The following is a 23973-nucleotide window of genomic DNA, read 5'->3' on the forward strand; positions in this document are numbered from 1 at the left end:
AGCAGTGAAGCCTTACAGCTCACAGGACAGTGCGCCATGTGTGTGCATGCTGTCCCCCCCACTCCCTCCTCTGTCAGCCTGCCGGTGGGCAAGCCCCCCAGGGAGACCCGGTCTGATCATTGAGGACAGGTTCCTCTACATTCAAACAGAGCTGAAAATATCCTCGCCCTGCAGGCTCGGGCAGGAAAGCCATTTAAGGATTTCTGTTGAGCCAATATACTTACTGATTTATGGGCCTTCCGATAAAATGAAGACTCCACTCCTGGGTATTCCTTAAAGATTTTTTTTATTATTCTAGAAAATTCTGACTTTCACTCCATCCACTGAACTGAAACTCCTCTCTTGAATTCAGATCACCAGTATCATGTTGTGGGCCCCAGGGCCTCTCCCGCTCAGACACCCAGGGCTCATCTCAGCTGAGGGCAGGACTCCTGGCCTCCCTACCCTCTTGTCTGCCCCATACACCCAAGAATGGAGCCTCCCATTTGTCCCGATCCCCCCTTCCCCAGGGCTCCTCTTGTTCCAGAGCCAGCTAAAGACACTGCACCTGCCTAAATTCTCCTCTGCCCAGTGGCTTCTGAAACACATCAGTAAATCCTCTTTATGTTTTCAAAAGAGATCAAGGCACAAGTAACCATAGGGAAGCCACTAGTGGTTAACAAAAATCCAGCAGGTTGTTGGTTTTCATTCAAAGTAAGAAAGAGCCAGGGCTAAACTTTCTCAGCTGCTATCAGGGCCCAGCCCATAATTCCGGGGGCAGCCTTGCCCATGAGAATACCTTTCTTTTTTATTTATTTATTTATTTATTTATTTATTTATTTATTTTTTATTGATGTTTTAATGGTTTCTAACATTGTGAAATTTTTGGGTTGTACATTTTTGTTTGTCCATCACCATATATATGACTCCCTTCACCCCTTGTGCCCACCCCCACCCCCACTGCCCCTGGTAACCACAGTGCAGTTTTCTCTGTCCATGTGTTGGTTTATATTCCACATATGAGTGAGATCATACAGTGTTTGTCTTTCTCTTTCTGGCTTATTTCACTTAACATAATACGCTCCAGGCCCATCCATGTTGTTGCAAATGGGACGATTTTGTCTTTTTTTATGGCTGAGTAGTATTCCATTGTCTCTATATACCACATTTTCCTAATCCAATCGTCAGTCGAGGGACACTTAGGTTGCTTCCACTTCTTGGCTATGGTGGATAATGCTGTAATGAACATAGGGGTGCATAAGCCTCTTTGGATTGTTGATTTCAGGTTCGTTGGATAGATTCCCAGTAGTGGGATGGCTGGATCATAGGGCATCTCTATTTTTAATTCTTTGAGGAATCTCCATACCGTTTTCCATAGAGGCTGCACCAATTTGCATTCCCACCAGCTGTGTATGAGGGTTCCTGTTTCTCCACATCCTCTCCAACATTTGTTGTTTTTTGTCTTGGTGATTATAGCCATTCTAACGGGCGTGAGGTGGTATCTTAGTGTTGTTTTGATTTGCATTTCCCTGATGATTAGTGATGTTGAGCATCTTTTCATGTGCCTATTGGCCATCTGTATATCTTCCTTGGAGAAGTGTCTCTTCATTTCCTCTGCCCATTTTTTGATTGGGTTGTTTGTTTTTTTGTTGTTCAGTTGAGAATACCTTTCTTATACTTCAGGGTAGGTGGTTCAGAAGGAAGCCCCCGTGTCCCCACTTTAGTCCTAGATGCTGCAGATAGGCGAGTGTTAATTATAGGGAATTCCATTCCATAAAAGACTGCCCATTTACATATCAGAGAAAACTCCCCTTGTGTCACCTCCCCTCTGGATGATCTCTGCTTTAGTCTTCCTCCAACAGTCTCAACCTCCGAGTAGAAAATAAGATCAGATCATTCTTTATTCATAATCCACTCACCCAGAAGTGAACTCTACAGACAATTTAGCTTGTCTCTTTAATTCTTGGAATCAAACTTAAACTCCTAACATATAACATGGATGAGTCTAGATGCACTACGCGAAGTGGAAGAATTTAGACTCAAAAGACTACATACTGTGATTCCATTTCTATGACATTCTGTACAAGGCAAAACTAGAGGGACAGAAAACAGTGGTTGCTAGGAGACCGGGGGTGGAGGGGTAACCAGAAGGACACATGAGGGAATGGTTTGAGATGATGGAATTCTTATATATCTTGATTATGATGCTGGTTAGGTGATTCTCTATTTTTGTCAAAACTCATGGAACGGTACTCTAAAAGGGGCGAATTTTACTGTATGTAAATTATACCTTAACAAGCCTGACTTCAAAAAAGTTGCTTACACTTGCCAATCCTTTTGGAACAAGGCATAAGTGGCTGTCTACTTTTGCAAACTCTTCACCTACCTTGGAAAGTGGGAATTGGAACTCTCTGTAAAGTCAAGTATGTCAAAGAAGAGGATCAGTGGTCCCTGCAGAAGACGCCTCATTTTGAAGGGGGTTCCAACCACAGGAAACGTTCCTTACTCACTCACTCATTCATTCATTCACTCATTCACTCGACAGTGTTCATTGAACACTTCCTAGGAGGCAGACTTGGGACTAGGAAATTTGGAAATGGCTATGGAACAAGATACAGCAGCTGCCCATAAGGGTGTATAGTCTAATGGTCCTGGGGGTTGGGGACTGCAGAGAAGTAAAGAAACAGTAATAAAATAGGGACCATGGAGCTCCTGGCAGGGGCATCAACCTCATCCCAGAGAGCCAGGAAACTTCTGAGAGGAAGCCGGCCAGAGTGTGGATCAGCCAGGTAGGGCATGGGTGTGAACACATCCATCCATGGAATGTACACATGCAGATGTCCAGAGAGAGAAAGAGGGGCACATTTAAAAAACTGTAAGGAGTTCATTTTTGTTGGAGCATTGAGGCCTGGCAATGGGTATGCGGTAGTCATTTCCAGCGAAGGAGTGTTTTCCTCTTTTCCTCCTTTTTTCCACCAGTTTGAGGCTCTACTCTGAAGAAATATGTATGAAATAGGCCCTAGAGGAGATAAAAATACTGTCATAATTGCAGGGCTCTCAGAAGGTTTTAAACACTTAATACATTTTTGCTCAACAAATGAAGAGACTTCAGATAAATTGATCAAAAGCTCCTGGGTCTTTGGGCTTCCCAACTTTATATGTTTTACCCCGAGTCTGTGATACTTTTTACATCAGTAAATAGGAAAATTCAGATGCTAAACAGGAATTACATCAGCAAATAATAACACTGTATCCCCTCTGTCTGAACTGTCTCACCTTGACCCCAAAATGGGTCTATTTTCTCACTTTAAAGAGACCATCCCAGGTAATCCAAATGGACATTTCCCAGGTTTCACTGTTGGGCCAGCTTTCTGAATTGCATAGAGAACAATTTCCAAATTGCCTGGCTATATTTTCCTATCTCTGCTAAAACACATATGTTATCACTATATCCTGTAGTAAGGGATTCCATCCAGACCACAAGTCATTGAGCAGTGGCTGAAATCAGCCAGAACATGTATCCAAGAAGATGCTCTGTAGAACTCCCAGAATCCTCTGAGCCAACCAAAGCTGTGTCCACTCTGTCATTTCGGGCTGCTTCCACATGCCCTTCATCCGCACCCGCTACGAAGCTGGGCTTATGCATTCTCAGCAGGGGCTTGGAGTCTGGCACTGTAGCAGCGTTAATTTTAATCATTAGCACCAGAGCAGCTGGCTCGATTTCAAATGGATGGCTATTTCTGAGATTCAGCCACTGGATAAATGAAGTTCCAGTGTCTCATCATTACTCTGTTGATGGTAATAAACTTGCGTATGGCTCCTATTTATCCATCTACTTCTAGATGATGGCAGATTTGTTCTGCATAGTTACATCAAGTTGGGATGGGAAATCAGTCTTTCTAAAATCTTGGATCTGTTTCTACAGAAGAGAAATCCAGGGCCTCATAAGTTTCCCCCGCCAAACCTTTGAGCCCCACAAACCAGACCTCTGTTCCCTAATGCTCCTTCAAGACCAACGGGAAAGGATGAAGAGTGAAAGGGGTTGTGTCTCCATGTGAGGGGAAACAAGGAGAGGTGTGGGAGGGAGGGTATCTGCAAATGGCTGATCACTGGAACCAGGGATTTTGTCTTCCAGGGTTATCTCTCAGAAGGCTTGGTAACCAAGTGGTACCGCTCACCACGCCTGCTCCTCTCCCCTAACAACTACACCAAAGCCATCGACATGTGGGCCGCAGGCTGCATCCTGGCCGAGATGCTCACGGGGAGAATGCTCTTCGCAGGTAAGCCGCTGACCATGCCACCTTCCTTCCTCTGATGTCCTTCTATAGAAAGGGAAAACTGACTGCAAAGAGCATGCTAATCATAAAACATGCTAGGCTTTCTCTTTGAAATTATCTCTGTGGCTTTTACGGGACTACTTGGAGGCACCCTATTATCATTTCAGACAAAATACTGGAGAGGCTGAAAAGAGCCTTTTGAGCACAGAACTTTCGAAATCAAGTAATCACTTGCATTCAAACACTTTGAGATTGACCTCTGAAAATACTCACCCTACATTTTCAGCCCCCTCCTCCTCTCTCCTTGCCACTGTGAGTGGTTGGTCTGGAATACTCATTTGAAGAGGGGACCCAGAGGGGCTCCTAGAGTCCCCAAACTGACCTTTCATGAGCCCACTGCAGGGAGAGGCCAAAGGGACCCCTTCAGAGTAGACCCTGCTTCTGTAGGCACTTGCTGGGGCAGCATGCCTGGCACTCACATATGCTTAGTGCCACACAGGGCATCCTGGGGGGACATGGAAGAGCCCCAGCCTAGGCCACCAGCTTCTGGCAGATTGGAATCCCATGGGGATGGGTGGTAAGGGGGGGGCCTGCCGTGCAGCTGGACGAGTCAGGGGACTTCTTGAGGAGGGAGAGGCTTGGTTGGATTTAACCTCGTAGAGGTAAGTAGAAAGGCTACTCAAGGAAAAATGGAAGTCAGAAAGGCCTGGAGGTCAGAGGGGGCAGCAAGGAGACAGAGCAGAGCCACACCAGTGGTGCCAAAGCCTCACACAGTGGTCAGTGGTTGCCTAGGCGTAGAAGATGAGTTAGTTTCTAAGACACATAAAAACTGAAGCTTTCTTACAGATGAGAACAGTACTCATTCCCTACGTCCAGCATGATGCCTGGCAGGGAGGAGGGGCTCCACAAATAATGATGTGTTGAATGAATAAGTGAGTGAGTGAAAGAGTGAATGAATGCTTGACTCCACCCTGTCCCACCACACTTCTCCCACAGACCTGGCATAGCCTGTCTTCCTCCCTCTGCCCAAAGGAGCACAGAGGCAGTGTGTTCAAGATTCACTCTAAACGCAATTTGTTGTTTCTGACTTTTTCCCCTCCTAATCGGAGACCAAAAGGTAAGGCTTATTCCTAGCCTTAAAATCATTTCCTTCCCCAGCCGGATAAAGAACAGGCAGAGAGGCATATGGGAAGGAGTCTTGGAAAGCCTTGGGCCAGGCTGTTCCCATCACTTGAGCACTAGCTGACTCAGTCTATATCAGACTGGTCCATTCCAGAGGCAGAGACATTTGACAAAGCCCAGCCTCAGAGACAGCAAGCAACCCTGCCCACAGTCACACAGCAAGTTCGTGGCAGAGTGAAGACCGGAACCCAGGGCCCCTGGCCCCCAGCCCGGTGCTGCTCCACTGTCCTGTGTTGCCCCTCTCAGGCTCCTAGAGCCGCTTTGGGGCTTCTGCACCCCCCAGCCACTTGGGCAGCATGCTTAACCATCTGGTGTTTGCCTCCCCAGGGGCACACGAGCTGGAGCAGATGCAGCTCATCCTGGAGACCATCCCTGTGATCCGGGAGGAGGACAAGGACGAGCTGCTCAGGGTGATGCCTTCCTTCGTCAGCAGCACCTGGGAGGTGAAGAGACCGCTGCGCAAGCTGCTTCCTGAAGTGAACAGCGAAGGTACCTGAGCCTGACAGCCAGGCCAGCATCTGGAGGCTGCACTCTGCCTTCACCTTGGGGGAGGAGGGGCAGGTGCTCTCCTTCCGGAAAGACCAAGCACAGTCCCTAGATATAGAAGCCAAGGCGCCCTGGCAGCAGGCATTTGCCCTAGCTCCTTCAGACTGAGGATGATTGGCCTCTAGAGTTTGGCCATCAGGCAACCCTGGAGGCAGTCATCAGTGGGTCCTCCAAACTCTACCCTGATTTTGCTTCCTTTTCATTCTTGTCTTTCTCACTTGCCTTTCTCCCTTTACTTTCCCCCCCTTAGAAGGCATGGTGTGGTACAGAGAACATGAGCTGTATCAGCTTGAGAGCCAGACCCAGGCTCAGTCCCCAGTTCCACCAGTGACTAGCTGTTTGGCCTTGAGAAAGTTTCTTAACTTCTCTTATCTCATGTTCCCTGACTGTAAAATTGGTTTAATAATATATGTCACATACAGTCATTGTGATGAGTAAGTAAAATAGAATTTGTAAAGCTCTTGGCATAGGATAGTTGTTCCACCCATCTTAGAAGTTACATTATCTCTAGGCCTCATACCTGCCAGAGGCTTCCTTAGAAACTCCTATATTAGGTAGGCTATAGGTTCAGCCAATTGTAAGAGAGACCCAAATTCTCAATGGCTTAAATAAGATTTATTTCGTATTTAAGAAAAAAGAAGTTAAGAAGTTTACTTCTCTCATATAATAATCCAAAAGCAGATAGTCCAGGGCCAATATGGTAGACTTGCCCTACAAAGTCATCCAGGGGCCCAAGCCCCTTCTGTCTTGTTGTTCTGCCATCTTAGGGTGTTGCCTTCACCCCTGGAATGTGGGGGAAGGTGGGGAAGGAAGGCAGGTCCCCTTGCTCTTAAGGTCGGGAGCCAGAATATATACACCTCACCTCCACTCATGTCCTGTTGGCCAGAACTTAGTCACATGGCCCCACCTCACCAGAGTGGAAGCTGTGAAGTGGATATTTATTCCATGACACTCTGTGTCCATTATTATGAAAGAGAAGAACAGACATGGGTACAACTAGCAGTGTCTGCCACACGTCTCCTCATCAAGAAACCAAGAACTTGGACTAACAGTGTCTTTGGGGGCCGGCCCCATGGCTTAGCGGTTAAGTGCGTGCGCTCCGCTACAGGCGGCCTGGGTTCGGATCCTGGGCGCGCACAGATGCACCGCTTCTCCAGCCATGCTGAGGCGGCGTCCCACATAGAGCAACTAGAAGGACGTGCAACTATGGAGTACCACTATCTACTGGGGCTTTGGGGAGAAAAAGGGGAAAAAGGGAGGAGGATTGGCAATAGATGTTAGCTCAGGGCCAGTCTTCCTCAGCAAAAAGAGGATTGGCATGGATGTTAGCTCAGGGCTGACCTTCCTCTCACACACACACACACACACAAAAACAGTGTCTTTGGCCATGATCCCCATTCAGTCAGTAAACTGCCCGAGTTTCCCCATCATTAAAGGGGAGGAGGGGTAATTTGATTCACCACAAATTAAGACTCAGCCCATCCATGTTTACTTTGATTCCTAGGCCTCTGTAGAAATCCCACCATCTGACAAGAGGCATAATCGCCTCTCAGGAATTCTGCATCAGGGTTGTGTCACCCATGTCCCCTCCCCCAAGCAACCACACACACAGCAGCCCCGTGGTGACTTGGCTCTGAGAGTCGTGGATCTTGTCTTGGTAAAATCAGAATTGGAGCCTGATAGAAGATAAAGCTCCTCACTGTTACCACTAGCGTCAGCCAACATTCATTAACCCACTGTGGCTAGAGAACTGTGCTAGGGATGGAAATTCAAAGAGACCTAAGAGATGGCCTAGCTGGGAAGATAGGGAACACCTGTCAGAGATGAGAATGAAGATTAAAGAACATATCCCAAGGGGCCAGTGAGAGCTCCGGGTGTTTAGAGAGGGGAAGAGAGTCCCCAAGCACTGAGAGGGACAGAGAAGCTGGCCTAGAGAAGTGGTGAGGACTCAGATCAACAGGACGGGTCACAAACCTGATTGTAGGACATGAAGCTGGAGAGGTGAGAGGGCCAAGAGGCCCAGCTGATGAGTGTGGACCCGACCCCGTAGCTGAGCAGATGTTCACTAAATCCAGACTTGCTTCATCCTCCCAACGTGCCAGCTTCAACCAACATTCTCTCATCGGCCTCTGGCCTTGAAAAGTGGCTCACTTGGCCTCTGGCCTTAGGGTGATGGGGTATCACTGAAAGGAGACGTCGGTGGGAGAGAGGGCATCAAGAGCCAGAAGAGCCAGCTGGTGACCCTCGGCTCACTCCCTCTGCTGTACACTCGAGGCCCTGCAGGCCTGGGAAGAGGAAGGGGCTCTCTCTGGCTGTAGCCCTCAGATGCTCAAAAGACATAGTCTAGGTGGACTATGTCCCTCAGCAGCCATCAAGCCACAGGTGCAGGACAAGGGAGGTAGGTCTCGAGACCACACCGGAACATTCAGTTCTGAGCTCCGTTTACTACAAGACGGAACCATACCACAAGTGACAAATCTGATGAGGAAACCTAATATACGAAACAGGGAACAGGAGTGCTCTGGGTGAAGCAGGGCTGAGGGGCTCAGGGCCCTGCCCACCAGCCTCTCAATCTCCAGAGATGCCCCTGAGAATCCTTCCAGGACCCCCGGGGTCTGAGGAGTCCAGTTTGGAATCCACTAGGCCACAGGAAGGTGACAAGTTTGTATAGAAGCCTCATTACATTAGAAGCGCCTTAAAAACATCTAAGGAGGTTGAACCAGAGGAAAGGAGTTGGGGGGTAGGTGTGGTGATTTATACGTTAAGGTAAAGCTGGTGCTGCAGCAGATAAACCTGAAGTCCTCACGGCTTACCCCTCCCCCAGCAGTGTATCCAGTGCTCTCCTCAAGGCCAGACAGAGTGGGGGAGCCTGGGGACCATGGCTTGCACTCAGGCCACCTGCTGTCTTCAATACATGGCTTTCAAGGTCCCCCTGGGCACCCATTCCCAGCTGAAGTCAGGAGCAGAGAGAGCAGACGCTCTTGCAGGAGGTTTACATGAGTCGTTCCTGGAAGTGGGGTACACACATCACTTCCCCCTGTTGCATTGGCTCTGCTCACACAGCCACACCTACCTGCAGGGGCCCTGGATGGTGTAGGCTGGTTGTGTGCCAGGAGGAGACGGGGCTTGCATGGGACATGGCTGCTGCCTTCAAACATGAGAAGGGCAGTCATGGGGCAGAGAGAACATGATGATGGGGGGACTATGGAGGGCAGAGCTAGGCTCAGGGGTGAAAGTTAAAGGGGTAGATTTAGGTTTGATATAAGGAAGGATTTTCTAATATTTGGGCTTCCCAGAAGTGTCTGGGTACCTGCTAGAGGATCAGCTGTCAGGAGAAGAAAGAGGAGATTCTCCTCCTTACCAGAATCAGTAGAGTGGCCTTTGGGGTTGGCACTTTCCAACTGCAGTGTTCCCTGGATCTTTTTTTAATAATGAAGATAATGGTGATGTTGCCTGCCAAGGTTTAGAGCTTTAACTCTCTCATTTCCTTGTAAAAGGTCCAGTGTAATAGATGGGGCTGAGGGAAGGGTCGGGAGCCCAAAGAGGAAAGACCTGCCCAGCCTGGAGCTGGGCAGTGCACAGCTGGGCCATGCACTCGAGTGCCCGATTCTTCCCAGTCTCGGGGGTCTGTGAGGCTGATCCTCTTTCAAGTCTGCAGCCCTGGGCCCAGAAGCATCCCCTGAGCCCCCAGAGTGTTTGGGGGTGATCAGATTTACTGCTGCTTAACTGATCTTTTGGTCTAGGGTTACGAGCAGCACCACATCCTCCTGGGAGGCCAGTGACCTTCTGAATCCATCAATTTCCTGAATCATTGATGAATTTTCCTGCAAAGAGATCCACGACTAGTGTGAGGGGCAGGGTAATGGCTCAGGCTGAGGCCCACCCAGGAGCCCCTCTGAGAGGACAGCAGCCTGGGCCTGGAGCTCAGCTGCATTCCTCCCTTTCCACGTGGGCTGTAACTTGATTAGCCAAGTCATGATTTCAGTGGAGCCTCCAGCGCTAAGAAGTAATACAAACCTCCAGGCTAGACCTTGCCCTGAGATAACCCAAGGCCCAGCTCACAGGGCAGATGGGTGCCCCTACCTCTGTTCAGGAAAAAGGGGACCAAGACTGTGTGCAGAGCTGATATTCAGCCAGTGCACACCCATAACACCCTACTGGCTGCTGAAATCTTGATATACTTCCATGCTGGTTGGCAAATAGTCACTGCACAAGGCTTCTGAGTGTCCCTTCCTGTCCCCAGGTTCCAGCTGCCCAGGACCTCCCCATGGTCTAGCCACTAAAGCTTCAGCAGAGGGACTTCAGCTTGGTGGTTAAATATTTTCAAGAAGAAGCCTGCCCACCTTTGTTTGTCAGACCTCCAGGGGCAACATATGCAGGAGGAGCTCTGGGCTTAGACAGGAGCTCTGGGCCATCAACCCTGTCCCCTGCCTACCTCCATGGTGACCTTTCTCACTGAAGCCTTTTACTGCTGCTCCTCGGCAGCACTCAACTTGTGACAAATGGAGGGGTATAAGGATACCCCAGTTTCCCCGCCCAAGTGGAACCACCTCTGAGGTGTGTCCCATGCTGTCTCCTAGAAGACCTGAACGGAATTGAGCCCCAGGTGCCCACAGGAGAAACCTGCTTATTGACACATCTTCTATCGGCTTCTTCCCCACTCCCCTACTCGTGCTTCCTGCAATCACTGCCACATAGACTACCTCCCTCCAATCTCTGTCTCTGGAGAAATCCAGCCTAAGGCACAGTTCTAACCCTGGACCCCATGAAACCTTGAGCAAGACATTTTACCCCTCTGGGCTTCTATTAATTCATTTGTGAAGTCAAAAAAAGCAGCATTGGCTCTGAATTTGTCACTAGATTGTGGTGAGGATCATGAGAAAGAAAATGGCTAAAAACAGAAAAGTATAAATACCCGGGGACGTCACCATGCTGAGGAATCTCATTCTCAGCTTGGCAGGGGCAACAAATGACCGTCATGTCCTGCTTTGCTCCCCACAGCCATCGACTTTCTGGAGAAGATCCTGACCTTTAACCCCATGGATCGCCTAACAGCGGAGATGGGGCTGCAGCACCCCTACATGAGCCCCTACTCGTGCCCCGAGGACGAGCCCACCTCACAGCACCCGTTCCGCATTGAGGACGAGATTGACGACATCTTGCTGATGGCCGCCAACCAGAGCCAGCTCTCCAACTGGGACAGGTGCGGTTCCAGAGGCTTCCAGCCCTGGCGTCTAGAGCCCACATTCCCATCCTTCCTTTTCTTTTTTCTTTTTTTTTTTTTTTTTTGTGAGGAAGATCAGCCCTGAGCTAACATCCGTGCCAATCCTCCTCTTTTTGCTGAGGAAGACCGGCCCTGATTGGCAACATCTATTGCCAATCCTCCTCCTTTTTTTTTCCCTTTTTCTCCCCAAAGCCCCAGTAGATAGTTGTATGTCATAGTTGCACATCCTTCTAGTTGCTGTATGTGGGACGTGGCCTCAGCATGGCCAGACAAGCGGTGCATCAGTGTGCGCCTGGGATCCGAACCCGGGCCACCAGTAGCGGAGCACACGCACTTAACCACTAAGCCACGGGCCCGCCCCCCACCCCCGTCCTTCCTTTTCTATTTTGCCTCCATGACCTTTCTCTCCTTCTCTCAAGTTCTATAGCCCATGGGGCACTTTCTCCCCACTTAGCTTCCTGCCTTCTCTCTCTTGTCCCCTGACACGCCCAGTAGATGACCAGCCGTGTCTTGCACGTGTAGGTTGGGGCCTTCCTTTGTGCAACACAGCCACCACCAGCTTTCCTCCCCACCCTGAGTATACTGAACACAGGGCTCGACACACTGTTCCACAAGCGTTCAATGAGTACACACTGTAGGAACTCATACCTTGCAGGCTGGGAATTTGCCCTTGAAAAGTCAAATGCAGCAATGCAAGGAGAGAAAACAATGTGAAATTTACCACTACACAATACTTTCATGTGGCTCACATCATTTGCACCTACTGAGAGTGCCAGTAAGGGAGGGGCCCTTGTTATTATTGCCCATTGACGCATGAGGAGGCTATAGCTCAGAGAGGTTAGAGATTGGCATCATGTCACACTGCTAACACCTGGCCCGTTCGGGGCCCTCACCAATCTGCATCCACGTCAGACACCGCTAAGGAATCACAGAACGCTTTCCCACTAAACCAGTTTGGGTCTCAGAATCCTTCTCAACACAGTGTCTCCAGAAGTCACTACGAATGAATCAGAGTTGGGTAGAAGATACATTTTTTACCAATCTCTGCACAGGCACATAATGATCTCTTAGGTCCCTTCCTGTTCTGATGTTCTTAGATCAGGTAGCTAAACTTCTGGGCATCACCATCTGCTAATCCCGGGAGGGAGAGCTGATAGCTGCTCCATTTAGAAATAGAAGTCAAGGGCTTGGCAACTAGGACTCAGAGGGGGCCAAGTAGGTGCCCCACTGTTGTGGGAATGTGACAGCTAGTTACATAAGTGACAGACGAGCAATTCTCCTTTTTAGTCATTTGACAGATGATGGGTTTCAGATTAAGGAGGCACTGAGGGAGGGCCAGGGCAATGTTGCTATTTTTGGACAGGTTTGTTGTTGTCGATTGTTGTTATCAAGAATTGCCAACAAATAGAGATTAATGAAGACGCTTCTGCCACCCCCATGCTAGGCCTGCCCTTGACTATAGTCCCTGCAGCCCCTCCCCCTCCACTCCACAGCATTTACGGCACCGAGTGGTGGCTCAGCGAGGCTCATCCTGTGCTTATCATGGCTGTGGCATGGGGCTGGTGCCAGGAAAAGCTGTAGCAGGGTTTCTTTGGCCACTGCCTTTCAACTCTGACTACTTCTAGACCTGGTGCACTTCTGCTCCCGACCTTTCCCATCACACTGGCAAATGAAGGAGGAGGATGACAAAGTGGATGACAAGCCCCTTTCTACAGGCCCTGCCTCTTTAGGCAAACTGTGTAACCTCTGGACACTAGTGTCCTCATTGATAAGGTGGGGATGATACTACTAACACCACTGGGTTGCTATGACAACTAAAGATAACTTACCTTTGGCCCTTGGCATGTGGCAGCCAAGGGTTAGGGTCTTCACAAGTTCTGCCTTCTAGAAATCTCTGCAGTCTCGAGGACCCTCATGGGAGGAGGCAGTGTTCACCTCTAGGAGTGCCTCCTGCCCTAATAATGTCACTGGGAGGACGGGCAGTACTGGGGCCATCCCATGCCTCACTAACCATACCATGGGGACTGCCACCGCCCGTCTGCCCTTCACACGGCCAAACCTGCCTGTCCTTGGTGTGTTGGTTTTTCCTGTGTGAGCACTAGGCCTCCTGTTCCGAGAGTAGCTGGCTGCTGGCTGCTGCTTCCTCTGTGCTCCCTGCCTCGCTCCCCGCAGTTCTGCATAAAGCACCTGGCACAGGGAGGGACGGCTCAGCGCAAGCTGATGGCCTGCCCGCCTGCCCTTCATTTGCTCTTGGCTAGCTGACTTCACTCTCCACAGCTGCAGGACAGATTGGACAGAGGGCAGAATTCCCTCTGGCATCCTTGGCCTCTCCTGAGGGTGTCTGTAATCTTTCCATAGGCCCCACCTGCTCTGCATCCACGCAGGGTGCTGTAGGGCATCCAACCAGATCCACTAGGGCAGAAGTTCTTAGCCCTGGCTCTACCTTAGTATCACCTGGGGAGGTTTATAAACCATGCTGATGCAGGGCCCCACCCTAGACCTACTGAATCAGAACTGAGGGAATGGGGTAGCCATGGAATTTTATTTTTAATTCCCCCAAGTGATTCTAATCTGAGCGAGGGCCGAGAAGCACTCCTTAGGGCCTTGCTACTCAAAGTCCCTGGACTAGCAGTATCAGCGTCACCTGGGAGCCTGTTAGAAATGCAGAATCTTAGGCCCCATCTCCCATCTACTGGATCAGGATCTGCATTTTAACAACGTCCCCAGTTGATCTGTGTGTACATCCGAGTTTGAGGAGCACTGCATAGTGGACCCACTAGAAAGTAAGTTCCATGAGGACAGGGATTTTGCTTTTTTCACTGCTGTCTGGTAATGCCTAGAACAGCGCCTGGCACATAGGTGCACAAGAAATATTTGTTGGGAATTTCATGAATACAAAAGAACACAGGGATCGGCCCGATGGCACAAGCGGTTAAGTGCACGCGCTCCGCTGTGGTGGCCCGGTTGGCCAGTTCTGATCTGGGCATGCATCTACGCACCACTTGGCAAGCCAGTCTGTGGAGGAGTCCCATATGAAGTGGAGAAAGATGGGTACGCATGTTAGCCCAGGGCCAGTCTTCCTCAGCAAAAAAGAGAAGGCTTGGCATTGGATGTTAGCTCGGGGCTGGTCCTCCTCACACACACACACACACACAAAAACACAGGGTTAAGCTAAACAATTGGACCCTCTACCTGAGCCCTGGAGGCTCACCATTACCTTGTTGCATCACCCTCCCACCTTGGGAGCTGGAGGGGACAGGAGGTGGAGGGACTGGGAAGGAATGAAAACCCAGCCTGTGGGTGGCAGACGGATTAGGGGGGTTGGCTCCCTCCACAAAGCCACCCCGCCTGGGGGTCCAATCACCATTCCGTCTGACCCTTGCAGGTACCCTGTGAGCCTGTCATCGGACCTGGAGTGGCGGCCCGACCGGTGCCAGGACGCGAGCGAGGTGCAGCGCGACCCGCGCGCGGGCTCGGCGCCTCTGGTGGAGGACGTGCAGGTGGACCCGCGCAAGGACTCGCAGAGCAGCTCCGAGCGCTTCCTGGAGCACTCGCATTCGTCCATGGAGCGCGCCTTCGAGGCCGACTACGGGCGCTCCTGCGACTACAAGGTGGGGTCGCCGTCCTACCTGGACAAGCTGCTGTGGCGCGACAACAAGCCTCACCACTACTCGGAGCCCAAGCTCATCCTGGACCTGTCGCACTGGAAGCAGGCGGCCGGGGCGCCCCCCACCGCCGCGGTGGCCGCAGTGGCCGCGGACGCAGGGGCGCGCGAGGACGAGCCGGCCAGCCTCTTCCTGGAGATCGCGCAGTGGGTCAAGAGCACGCAGGTCGGCCCCGAGCGCGCCAGCCCGCCCCCCGACGATGGCCCCGAGCGCCGCCTGTCTGCCTCTCCGCCTGGCCGGCCGGCCCCCATCGACGGGGGCGCCAGCCCCCAGTTCGACCTGGACGTGTTCATCTCCCGCGCCCTGAAACTGTGCACCAAGCCCGAGGACCTGCCGGACAGTAAATTGGGCGACCTCAACGGCGCGTGCATCTCCGAGCATCCTGGCGATCTCGTGCAGACCGAGGCCTTCTCCAAAGAAAGGTGGTGAGGGCGGAGGGGGCGCCCCAGGCCCCCGAGCGGGAGGCCCCACACGGGAAAGCCGCGGCTGGCAGGAGGGGTCCGCCTCCCTGGCACCTCCACCACCCCTTCCGCCCGTCTCTGCTGCCTTGAGGTTCGCAGAACGGATCCGAGGGGCGAGAGGAATGTCCATGTCTTAAACTGCCTTAATAACTAGCCTTTAACCTCTGGGAGCGGGTTTGAACAGGAGCCTAGTTTGGGGGTTGATCACTTTCCCAGCGAAGAGGAGGCCCTTGCATTTTACAGGTGGTGGTGTACAGGGAAGAAACATGTCTTAGCAGTGTCCGCAGGCTCTACCTGGGTGGCTGGGTGCAGAGAAACTTGCAGGCATAGGTTGAAACCATCCGGTCCAGCTAGCCTCAACTGACAGAAGAGGAAGTGTTGAGTGAAGATGAGGAAGTGATGAGCCCCAGAGAAGCAAGTGACTTAATATCAGGGCCTCGTCAGTGTCCCAGCAAGTTTTGAATCCCAGTCCCCTGGCCCCTAGACCGGTGTCTGTCCACTATATAGTGTCTTCCTCTGCTGGGGTCGCCCTGGCTTTTCTATCAGAAAACTTGGTCCAAGATGTTTCTTCCCTGTCCATTACCACCTGACCCATTTGATATTCTTTTATTCAGAGCTATGCTGCTTGTATTCCGAAATGGGAAACTGAGCCAGTCTTACCCTAGTCACCAAGCATATTTTTTCTGGCTCTTCAAGTCCTTAAGTATTCCCTTCTGCCACACCCCTGTATTTGCCTCACCCCTGCATGGTCTGAAATCTTTATTTCAGATCAGACCATTCCGGGGTCTGTGGGTAAAAGAACTCATTCTCCCAGGCCTGTGTACACACCTCTTCCAGAACGCCCTATGCACTTTCCTGAAACATGTGCAGACACAAAGACACAGCCCTAGATCCTGACGGGACGTTGTACATGAGTGAGTTTGAAGACAGTGATTCCAAGAATCCCTCCAGTCTGCCCCCACACCCCCAACCACATCCACATGGCTTCTCTCCAAGCCTACATTGGGAATTAAAGTTCTCGGCATGAATCGCTCCTTTGGAGGAAAATAATGAGGTACCTGCCATAGAGCAAATGTATTAGGAGAAGATTTCACATGGGACCTATCAGGCTTCATTGTACTGCCCCTGATTTTGATTATCCGTTTAGCCCTGGCAAAGAGCAGGCACTAAAGAAATGCATTTGAGAGCAAGTGGCCTTGGGGGCAGGAATCCAGAAAGGAGGGTATGAAATGTGGGGTGCCGACAGCGAGGGCCCTCAGGAGTCAGGCACCAGCATGGGGACCTCGTGACAAAGGAAGGGACTCAAAGCCACCATGCCCCTCATAGCTTAGGCCAGGATGAGTTTGGGGCATGCAAACCCAGAGGTGCACTTCCACATGGAGCCTGGGGTGATGGTGTGTGGGCATGGCAGTTCCTCTGCAGAAGCATAGTCCATCCTCTGGAATGCTCTGCCACTTCCAGCACTGGTGTTCAGCTCTCCCTCAAGACCCCTGAAGATACCCATAGGAAGTCGAGCCAGTCTGTAAGCAGAGGACTCGCCAGTGTTGGTCTTGGGCGTGGTCACCCTCACGTCAACAGCACCTTAAATCTAATCAGCTAACTAGGATTTGTACGTTGAAACCTGCAACACTTTAGAAACTTATATTTAAAAACAGAATTAATCACACTGACGAATTTTTAAATGGAAATATGTAAATATGAAGTGTTTGTTTTTTTTTTTTTTAAAAGAAGAGGAAATGTACACCGCTCCTCATGTGCCATTTGTCCTCAGAGGGCGGCTTTACTTTTTTGGTAAAGGAACACGCTGCTGACCTTGACCAGGAGTTCATATATAATTGTTATTACAGAGGAATTGCTTTTACTACTCATGTTTTAAAAAGATCTATTAAATGTTATTAAACTTGATCAGGACAGGCCAACTAAGTTTTATTGGAACACAGACTCATTTATTCATTTAAGTATTCTCTCATTCATTTATGTATTATCTGAGCCTGTCTTGGGCCGTGGTTGATTCATCGGAGCCTGACGGGCTCCTCCCTGTACCCCTGAAAGCCGGTGTTTTGAGGGGTTTCAGTTGGAGGAGAGGGGAGAGGAGAATCTACACAGATTGGAAATCAGGAAGTGATTCTAGAATCACCTGTGCCAAGCCTGGTGTCCATATTGTAGATTTCAGACCAGATCTTGGAGCAACTCCAAATCTTCTGAGCAAATCTGATCCTTTCCTCCAGTCACAAAAGGTGCCAAGAGCATGAGATCTGGGGGAGCCAACCACCCCAAAATACCTGCCTGAGCACACCTCCCAGAGGCCTGAGATTCCACCCAAACGAAGTCCATCCCTTTGTAATACCTGTGTCAAAGTGTTAGCCGGAACTTCATTTGTTGTTCAACAACTATAGACAATAGAGAGGGGTTTTAAAATTTGTTCGTTTCTGTTTATTTTGACTTTGCTAAAAGGCCCTTTAATTAAAAGAAGTTTCTACTGTTGAAATGCATTTGAGCCAAGAGGAGCACCCTGTTAAGACAATTATGGGATTCCCTCCGAAGCGTCAGCTCAGAGTAACTATCTCCATGCCGGGCTGGTGGGAGTAGAGAGCTGCCCAGAGCTGGGACAGAGTCCTGGTTGAAGATTTATATTGGAGAAGACTGGAGACCTGGGCTGCTAGAATGTAAGAAATGGGGTTTGAGACAGAAGAAGTTGAGAAGCCCCAACAGCAAACAGCAGCAAAAGGAAAGAACTAAGAGGAGGAAAGAAGGTGGCTATCCTTATTCATTCTCATCCTGTCTAATCCTGTCTCCTGTGATGGTGTGTTTCTACTCACAACACTTCTCACACTAAATGTGAGTTTCCCACACCAAACCATTCTCCGGTTCTCTGCAGACTGACTTTAGAAATGGTGTTCTGCTCCTCCAGGCAGCTTCTGCCCTAGCTTGGGGTCTGATCTGTGCAGTAAGGAAAGTAAGATGGGACACTGGCTTCGTTTCCTTCAGAAGCAAACCCTGAGACAAAGAATCAAGTGCAAGTAATTTGGGGGTGGGGAGAATGACCTCAGGAGACACTGATAGAGCGATGGGGAGTGATGAGAGAGGGAAGGAAGCCAGCAAAGGGTGCGAGTCAGCACTGTGGGCCACGGCAGCTTAATCCTGGCGGGCAGCTCCATTAGGCAGAAGGAACAGCCACCTCAGGGCCTTCCCACCCTGCCAGTCCTTGGCTGATGATATCCTCCTGGGCTGTTACTGCCCCGACACCTCTGGTGTGTCCTGCAGCAGAACAGGCTCCAGTGGCCAGAGAAATGCCACAGGCAAAAGGACACAGGTGCTGACAGGTAGAAGTTGGGCTGGTGTGCACAGAAAGGTGAGGGTCAAAGGAATATTGGTAAAACACCATTGACACCCACAGGTGTCAACAGTGGAATTAACATGAAGAGTGTCCAGGACCCAGGCAGAGAATACCTGCTGGTGTTGGCAATACATTCAATTTTCTCAACACTTCCTCCCTCCTTACAAGACTTAAAACTGGTCACAGGGCAGGAAGCCACAGGTAAAGCTCCAGTAAGTAGAGGTGAAGGTAGCTGGACGTACTACATAAGTTGGGTTGCTACCTAAGTAACTCATGGCTTTTCCTTTCAATCGCCTAAACATCCCAAGCCCACCATCAGTGTCCCTGCTAATAGTCCCATAATGCAGCTCTGGGATCAGCAATCCCCATCGTTGTTGAGAAGATCCGGTATCAAACCAATGGGGGTCTTTGTGTCAGAACCAACTGATGGGCCTGTGGCTTGAGTGCAGGAGCTGTGTTCTTACCTGTGCTTACAGCCATTTTGATCCGTGAGACATGAATTTTCTTTTACACTGAGAACTTCACTAAGACCACTAAAAACCCTTCCAGATTTTGAGTTCGAGTTCCTTAGTCTCCACTGATGTCTCTTTCTTGCTCTGCACATTCTCTACTAACTGGTATGTGAACACTTCCATGCCTTGACACCTTTTAGCACCCAGTGGCACACATGGGAATGACTGTGGCAGGGTTTGGAGTACAATCAATGGTCAGGAAACAAAACCCAACCCACCAGAGGACCGAACCTGCAGCACCAGTCTCCTTGGCACAGTTCTCTGGCCGGGCAGCTCAGCTGAACTCTGGGTCATTCCATTTCATTAGTGGTATTGGCTCTGTTTCCACTCGGGAACCAGGGAGAGCCATCTCAGCATTAGAATGACACAAGGCACAAGGTCCATATGGTGGGATCAGATTGGCCCTTCAGGGCGTCTACCCCACCCAGCCCTGCCACTGAGCTTACTTGACAGACTGGAGCAAACAGGCTCTGTTGTGGGGAAGAGGAAGCATATGAATGACAGGTTTGTGGCTCAGAGCAAAACCTCCTCTTCAACAATTGTTTCACCCTCTGTCTCCCAGAGCTGCTAACAAGTGGACCACAAAAGGTTTATATCTTCTGCACTTTAATTCATGGACTCAATACTAAGAGGTTTAAATGACTGAGAAATTCCTTTGCAGAAACAAGGACACTGTGGGCCACGCTGAGTTGGTTAATTCCATTGGCATTGTATCAAAATGTAGTTGTAGGGGTTCCAACGGCCATGAGAGTTTGTGCATCACTGTCTTGGCTTGGTTCCCTCAAGTCAGTCCCTGAGATAGGGATTCTGGAAAAAGTGATTGATTGAGGGAATGCCCTAAGAAGAGGAGGAGTATGGGAAGCAGATTAGGGCTGAGGAAGAATGCTCAGCAAGCACTTGGTCCGGGTGGAGACCAGCTTCAGCCTGATCCCACAGAATGCTCTGGAGCATGAATTGCACCAAGGAATTGGTCCCACCTTGAGGAAAAGAGGACAGCCTTTTGTGCCCCCATGTCAGTCAGTCATTGGGTCCTGGCTGTTGGGGCTTGGGGTGGGGGAGCAGAACGCCTAGGCAGGTCTCCTAGGAGTGACCGCAAGCCACTTAGCAACCAAAACCCAGAGCAACTGAACAAGGGGTGCACTCACCTGCTGAAAGGGATCCGGGCAGGGTACCATCTGCATTGCAGGGCACTGCACTAGGCGCTGTGGGAAGTAAAGAGGTAGCAGGAAGACCTGCCCCAGTGAATTTTTATGGTTTGGATGGGTAAATGGGGCAAATATGTAAAACCTCTGAGGTACAAATAAGAGACTTTCAAAGTTCCTGGTGAGTACTCCAAGGTCCAGTTCCAGACCTCTCATTATTAATAGCCTGTTGTTAACATTCCCCAGAGTTCCCTCTCCACCACCACTCCCCACCATGGAACCCTCAGCCAAGTGGCTATGTTGGGGGTCCCCAAGAGCACCCTCAGGCTCAATAATTCACTAGAAGGACTCACAGGAGTCAGAAAAGCTGTTATACGCATGGTTATGGTTTATTACAGTGAAAGGATACGGATCAGCAAAGAGAAAAGGTACGTGGGTCAAGTCTAAGAGAAACCAGGTGCAAGATTCCAGGTGTCCCCTCCCAATGGAGCTGCACGGGGACGTGTTTAATTCTCCCAGCAGCAACACATGACAACACGCGAAGTACTGTCAAGCAGGGAATCTCACCTGAACCTTGGTGTCCAGGGTTTTTATTGGGGATCAGTGGTGTAGGAGTCTGTGACTGATGAGTCACTCAGTCTTCAGAGCCCCCAGAGGTCAAGCTGAGACAGCATGGCCTAGGGCCTCAGACATGCAAAAACACCGCAAGGGCTCAGATGTTGTCTCCCAGGAGCCAGTCAAAGGCCAGTCCTTCTGAAGTTAGACTTTCCTTTGGAATCAAGGTCTGAGAAACTAGAACCTGCTGAGCTAACCCTCTACTGCACAGTAACATTGAATATAGTTGTGTCTCCTGCAAGTCTAAAGTTGTGTGAGAGTTTGTCTTATGTGAACATCACAGCAAAGCTGAGGCAACAAGGCTATTTATAACAGAGATCTTATTAGGTAAAATATGCCTACACATTTTTAAGAATATGCAGCACTATTAAAATATAATAATAATAAAAACGTGCATGCTGAGGCAGGTGTTAAGCAACTTAACACCTGAGATGCCTTTTCTTTTTGTTTTTTGTTTTTTTTTTTGTGGTGCAGAAGATTGGCCCTGAGGTAACATCTGTTGCCAATCTTTGTCTTTTTGCTTGAGGAAGATTGTCACTGTGCTAACATCTGTGCCAATCTTTCTCTATTTTGTGTGTGGGACACCGCCACAGCATGGTTTGATGAGCACCCAGGATCCAAACCTGTGAACTCCGGGCCGCCAAAGCAGAGCGCACGAACTTAACCACTACACCACTGGCCCAGCCCCGAGATGCCTTTTCTTGTTAAATCACGGTCTGCTTATGAAAGCCGAGCCTGTCGACAGATCTGCGAGCTAGCTCACTGCTCATTCTGTCAGCGTGGGTATCACCACTGGGGCAGTTGTACCACACGCGTAGTGGATTGCTTTGGGAAGCAGTCGAGTCCAGCTACCCCAGAGCTGTGCTGGAACACCTAGGTGAGGGCTTCTGAGTTCTGTGGCTGAGGGAGCTCTCTGGCTGTGCAGCTGCCTGACGGGTGGCCACATGAAGCAGAAGGCAAGATTGAGAACCGAAGATGTCAACAGTCAGGCTGAGCCACACCCAGCTCCAACCCTGAAAGATGGTTTTCTGGGGGCCTTGAAAGTGAGAAGGAAGGAAAAGATCAGACTCCTCACATATGGGCTCCTGCCAGTTATGATTAGGTTAAATTAGTTAAATTAGGTTAATTTTTTCTGCCAATTTGATTGGGCCGTGGTGCCTGGACGTTTGGTCAAATGTTACTCTGGATGTTTCTGTGAGTGTGTCTTTGGATGAGATTAACATTTAAATCAGTGCGGTTCGAGTAAAGCAGATTGCTCTCTGTAATGTGGGTGGGCCTCATCCAATCAGTTGAAGTCCTCAGTAGAACAAAAGACTGATTTCCCTTGAGCAACAAGTAATTCTGCCAGCAGGTGGCTTTCAGACTTCAACTGCAACATTGGCTCTTCCCTGGGTCTCCAGCCTGCTGGTCCATCCTGCAGATTTCAGGCTTGCCAGCCTCCATAATTGTGTGAGCCAATCCTTTAAAATAAATTTCTCTCTCTCTCTCTTTCTCTCTCCATGTATGTATATATAATCTCCATCTTATTGGCTTTGTTTCTCTGGAGAATCATGACTAATACAGAGGGGCAGGGCTTTACATGTACCATCCATTTTAATCCCCACAACTGAGGAGGCAGATGTCATTAAACACATTTCACAAATGAGGAAACTAAGGCACAGAGAAGTTAAATAACTTATCCAAGGTCAGCATAACACAGGAATTCAGAGCAGGGATAATAGAGCCAGGCATCCTGGGTGCAATTCCAGCTCTCCCACTGACTATCTCTGTGACCTGGCACAAGTTGCTTAATCGTTCTATGCCTCAGTTTCTCCATCTGTAAAATGGGGATGATAATAATAAAATAATAATACCTGTCTAAGAGAATCATTATGAGGATTAAATCAGTTAAAATATATAAAGCACTTAGACTAATACAGTGTTTGGCATTGTAGAAAATGCTATGTGTGTCTGATAACTAATTAAAATAAAAAAGATTATACCAATAGAAAATGATGGATCCAGAATTCGAGCCTAATAACACTTTCAATATTATACCTTCTCTGGGATTTTTACATTGCCCTACATCAAACAATGTGGAAAATTCACTTTCCCATTAAAAATAAAAATCAACAACAAAAACACCAGCCTTTCGAGTATTTGCAAAGCTCACACCCTCCCTCCTCTGAGCAGTGTACTTTCCCACTTATAAGGGAGGCCCCTGCATCCAGGTCTGAGCTATGGTGACCTTCCTCGCCCACCACTCTCACCCTCACTGTAGTGGCTGGACCAGCGTGCACACCTGACCCAAGTTGGACCAACCATATTCTCGCTCCTGGGAATCTAGATTCAAGATGCAGAGATGCTTGTCAGTCTTTGCTGTTGCTTGAAATGAGGACAAGCCAACCTCAGAACCTCACCTCACCTCACTTGTGGGGTGAGCAAGTTCATCATGTGTGCTTAATCACAGAGGGAGGAGAATGAAGCAGGAGAGAGAGAGACAGAGAAACTGCCCTAGTCTGCTGGTCAAGTTTCTCTCTGTTTCAATCCATTGTGGGGACCTGAATGCACTATCCCACCTCTGGTTCCCATCGGATACCCCATAACCTTAGATTAACACCGCTATATGTGCATCTCCCTTGAGTGGACTCTGTTATTTGCAACTGAGAAGAGCCTTGACTCAGCTGCCCTCCTGGGTCCTGGCCCGGCCTGCAGGAGCGCTGAGTTGAACACCCAGACCTCAGCTGGATGGGGGGTGCCTTATCCCTCCACATCCATTCACACTTTGGCATAGGGAGCTCATCACAGCAGCCCCCTGCAAGCAGTGCTTTGAGAGAGGGAGGAAGCTGAGTAGTTCCATGGGGTGAAGGGCTCTGGGAAGGATCTAGACAAGGCCCACATCTCAGCTAGAGTTGGGTGAACACAACCACGGGAGATGAATGAAAGCCAGGTGGGAAGGGAAGATGGGAGGGACCTCAGGGGTCCAACCTCATCTCCTCCACAGTTCTGCCTGGGGCTGTCCCGAGCCGGGCAGAGCAGAGGTCACTCAAGGCC

The 23973-nt window shown here is 49.7% G+C and overlaps 1 protein-coding gene across 2 annotated transcripts in view; it reads left to right on the top strand.

Moving 5' to 3' along the window:
* MAPK4 (mitogen-activated protein kinase 4) overlaps window positions 1-17267 on the top strand; it is a 154732-nt gene extending 137465 nt beyond the window's left edge. The window contains exons 3-6 of one of the 2 annotated variants that reach the window (XM_058557145.1): window positions 4115-4259; window positions 5766-5927; window positions 10986-11187; window positions 14594-17267. In XM_058557145.1, the coding sequence (XP_058413128.1) occupies window positions 4115-4259; window positions 5766-5927; window positions 10986-11187; window positions 14594-15302 (1218 nt within the window). In that variant the 3' untranslated portion in view covers window positions 15303-17267. The remainder of the gene's footprint in view (window positions 1-4114; window positions 4260-5765; window positions 5928-10985; window positions 11188-14593) is intronic. The other variant, XM_058557147.1, reaches the window with a different exon arrangement.
* Window positions 17268-23973: the final 6706 nt, after the last annotated feature.

This window comes from Diceros bicornis, chromosome 16 (genome assembly GCF_020826845.1).
Source record: "Diceros bicornis minor isolate mBicDic1 chromosome 16, mDicBic1.mat.cur, whole genome shotgun sequence".
In the NCBI taxonomy this organism is placed as follows: Eukaryota; Metazoa; Chordata; class Mammalia; order Perissodactyla; family Rhinocerotidae; genus Diceros; species Diceros bicornis.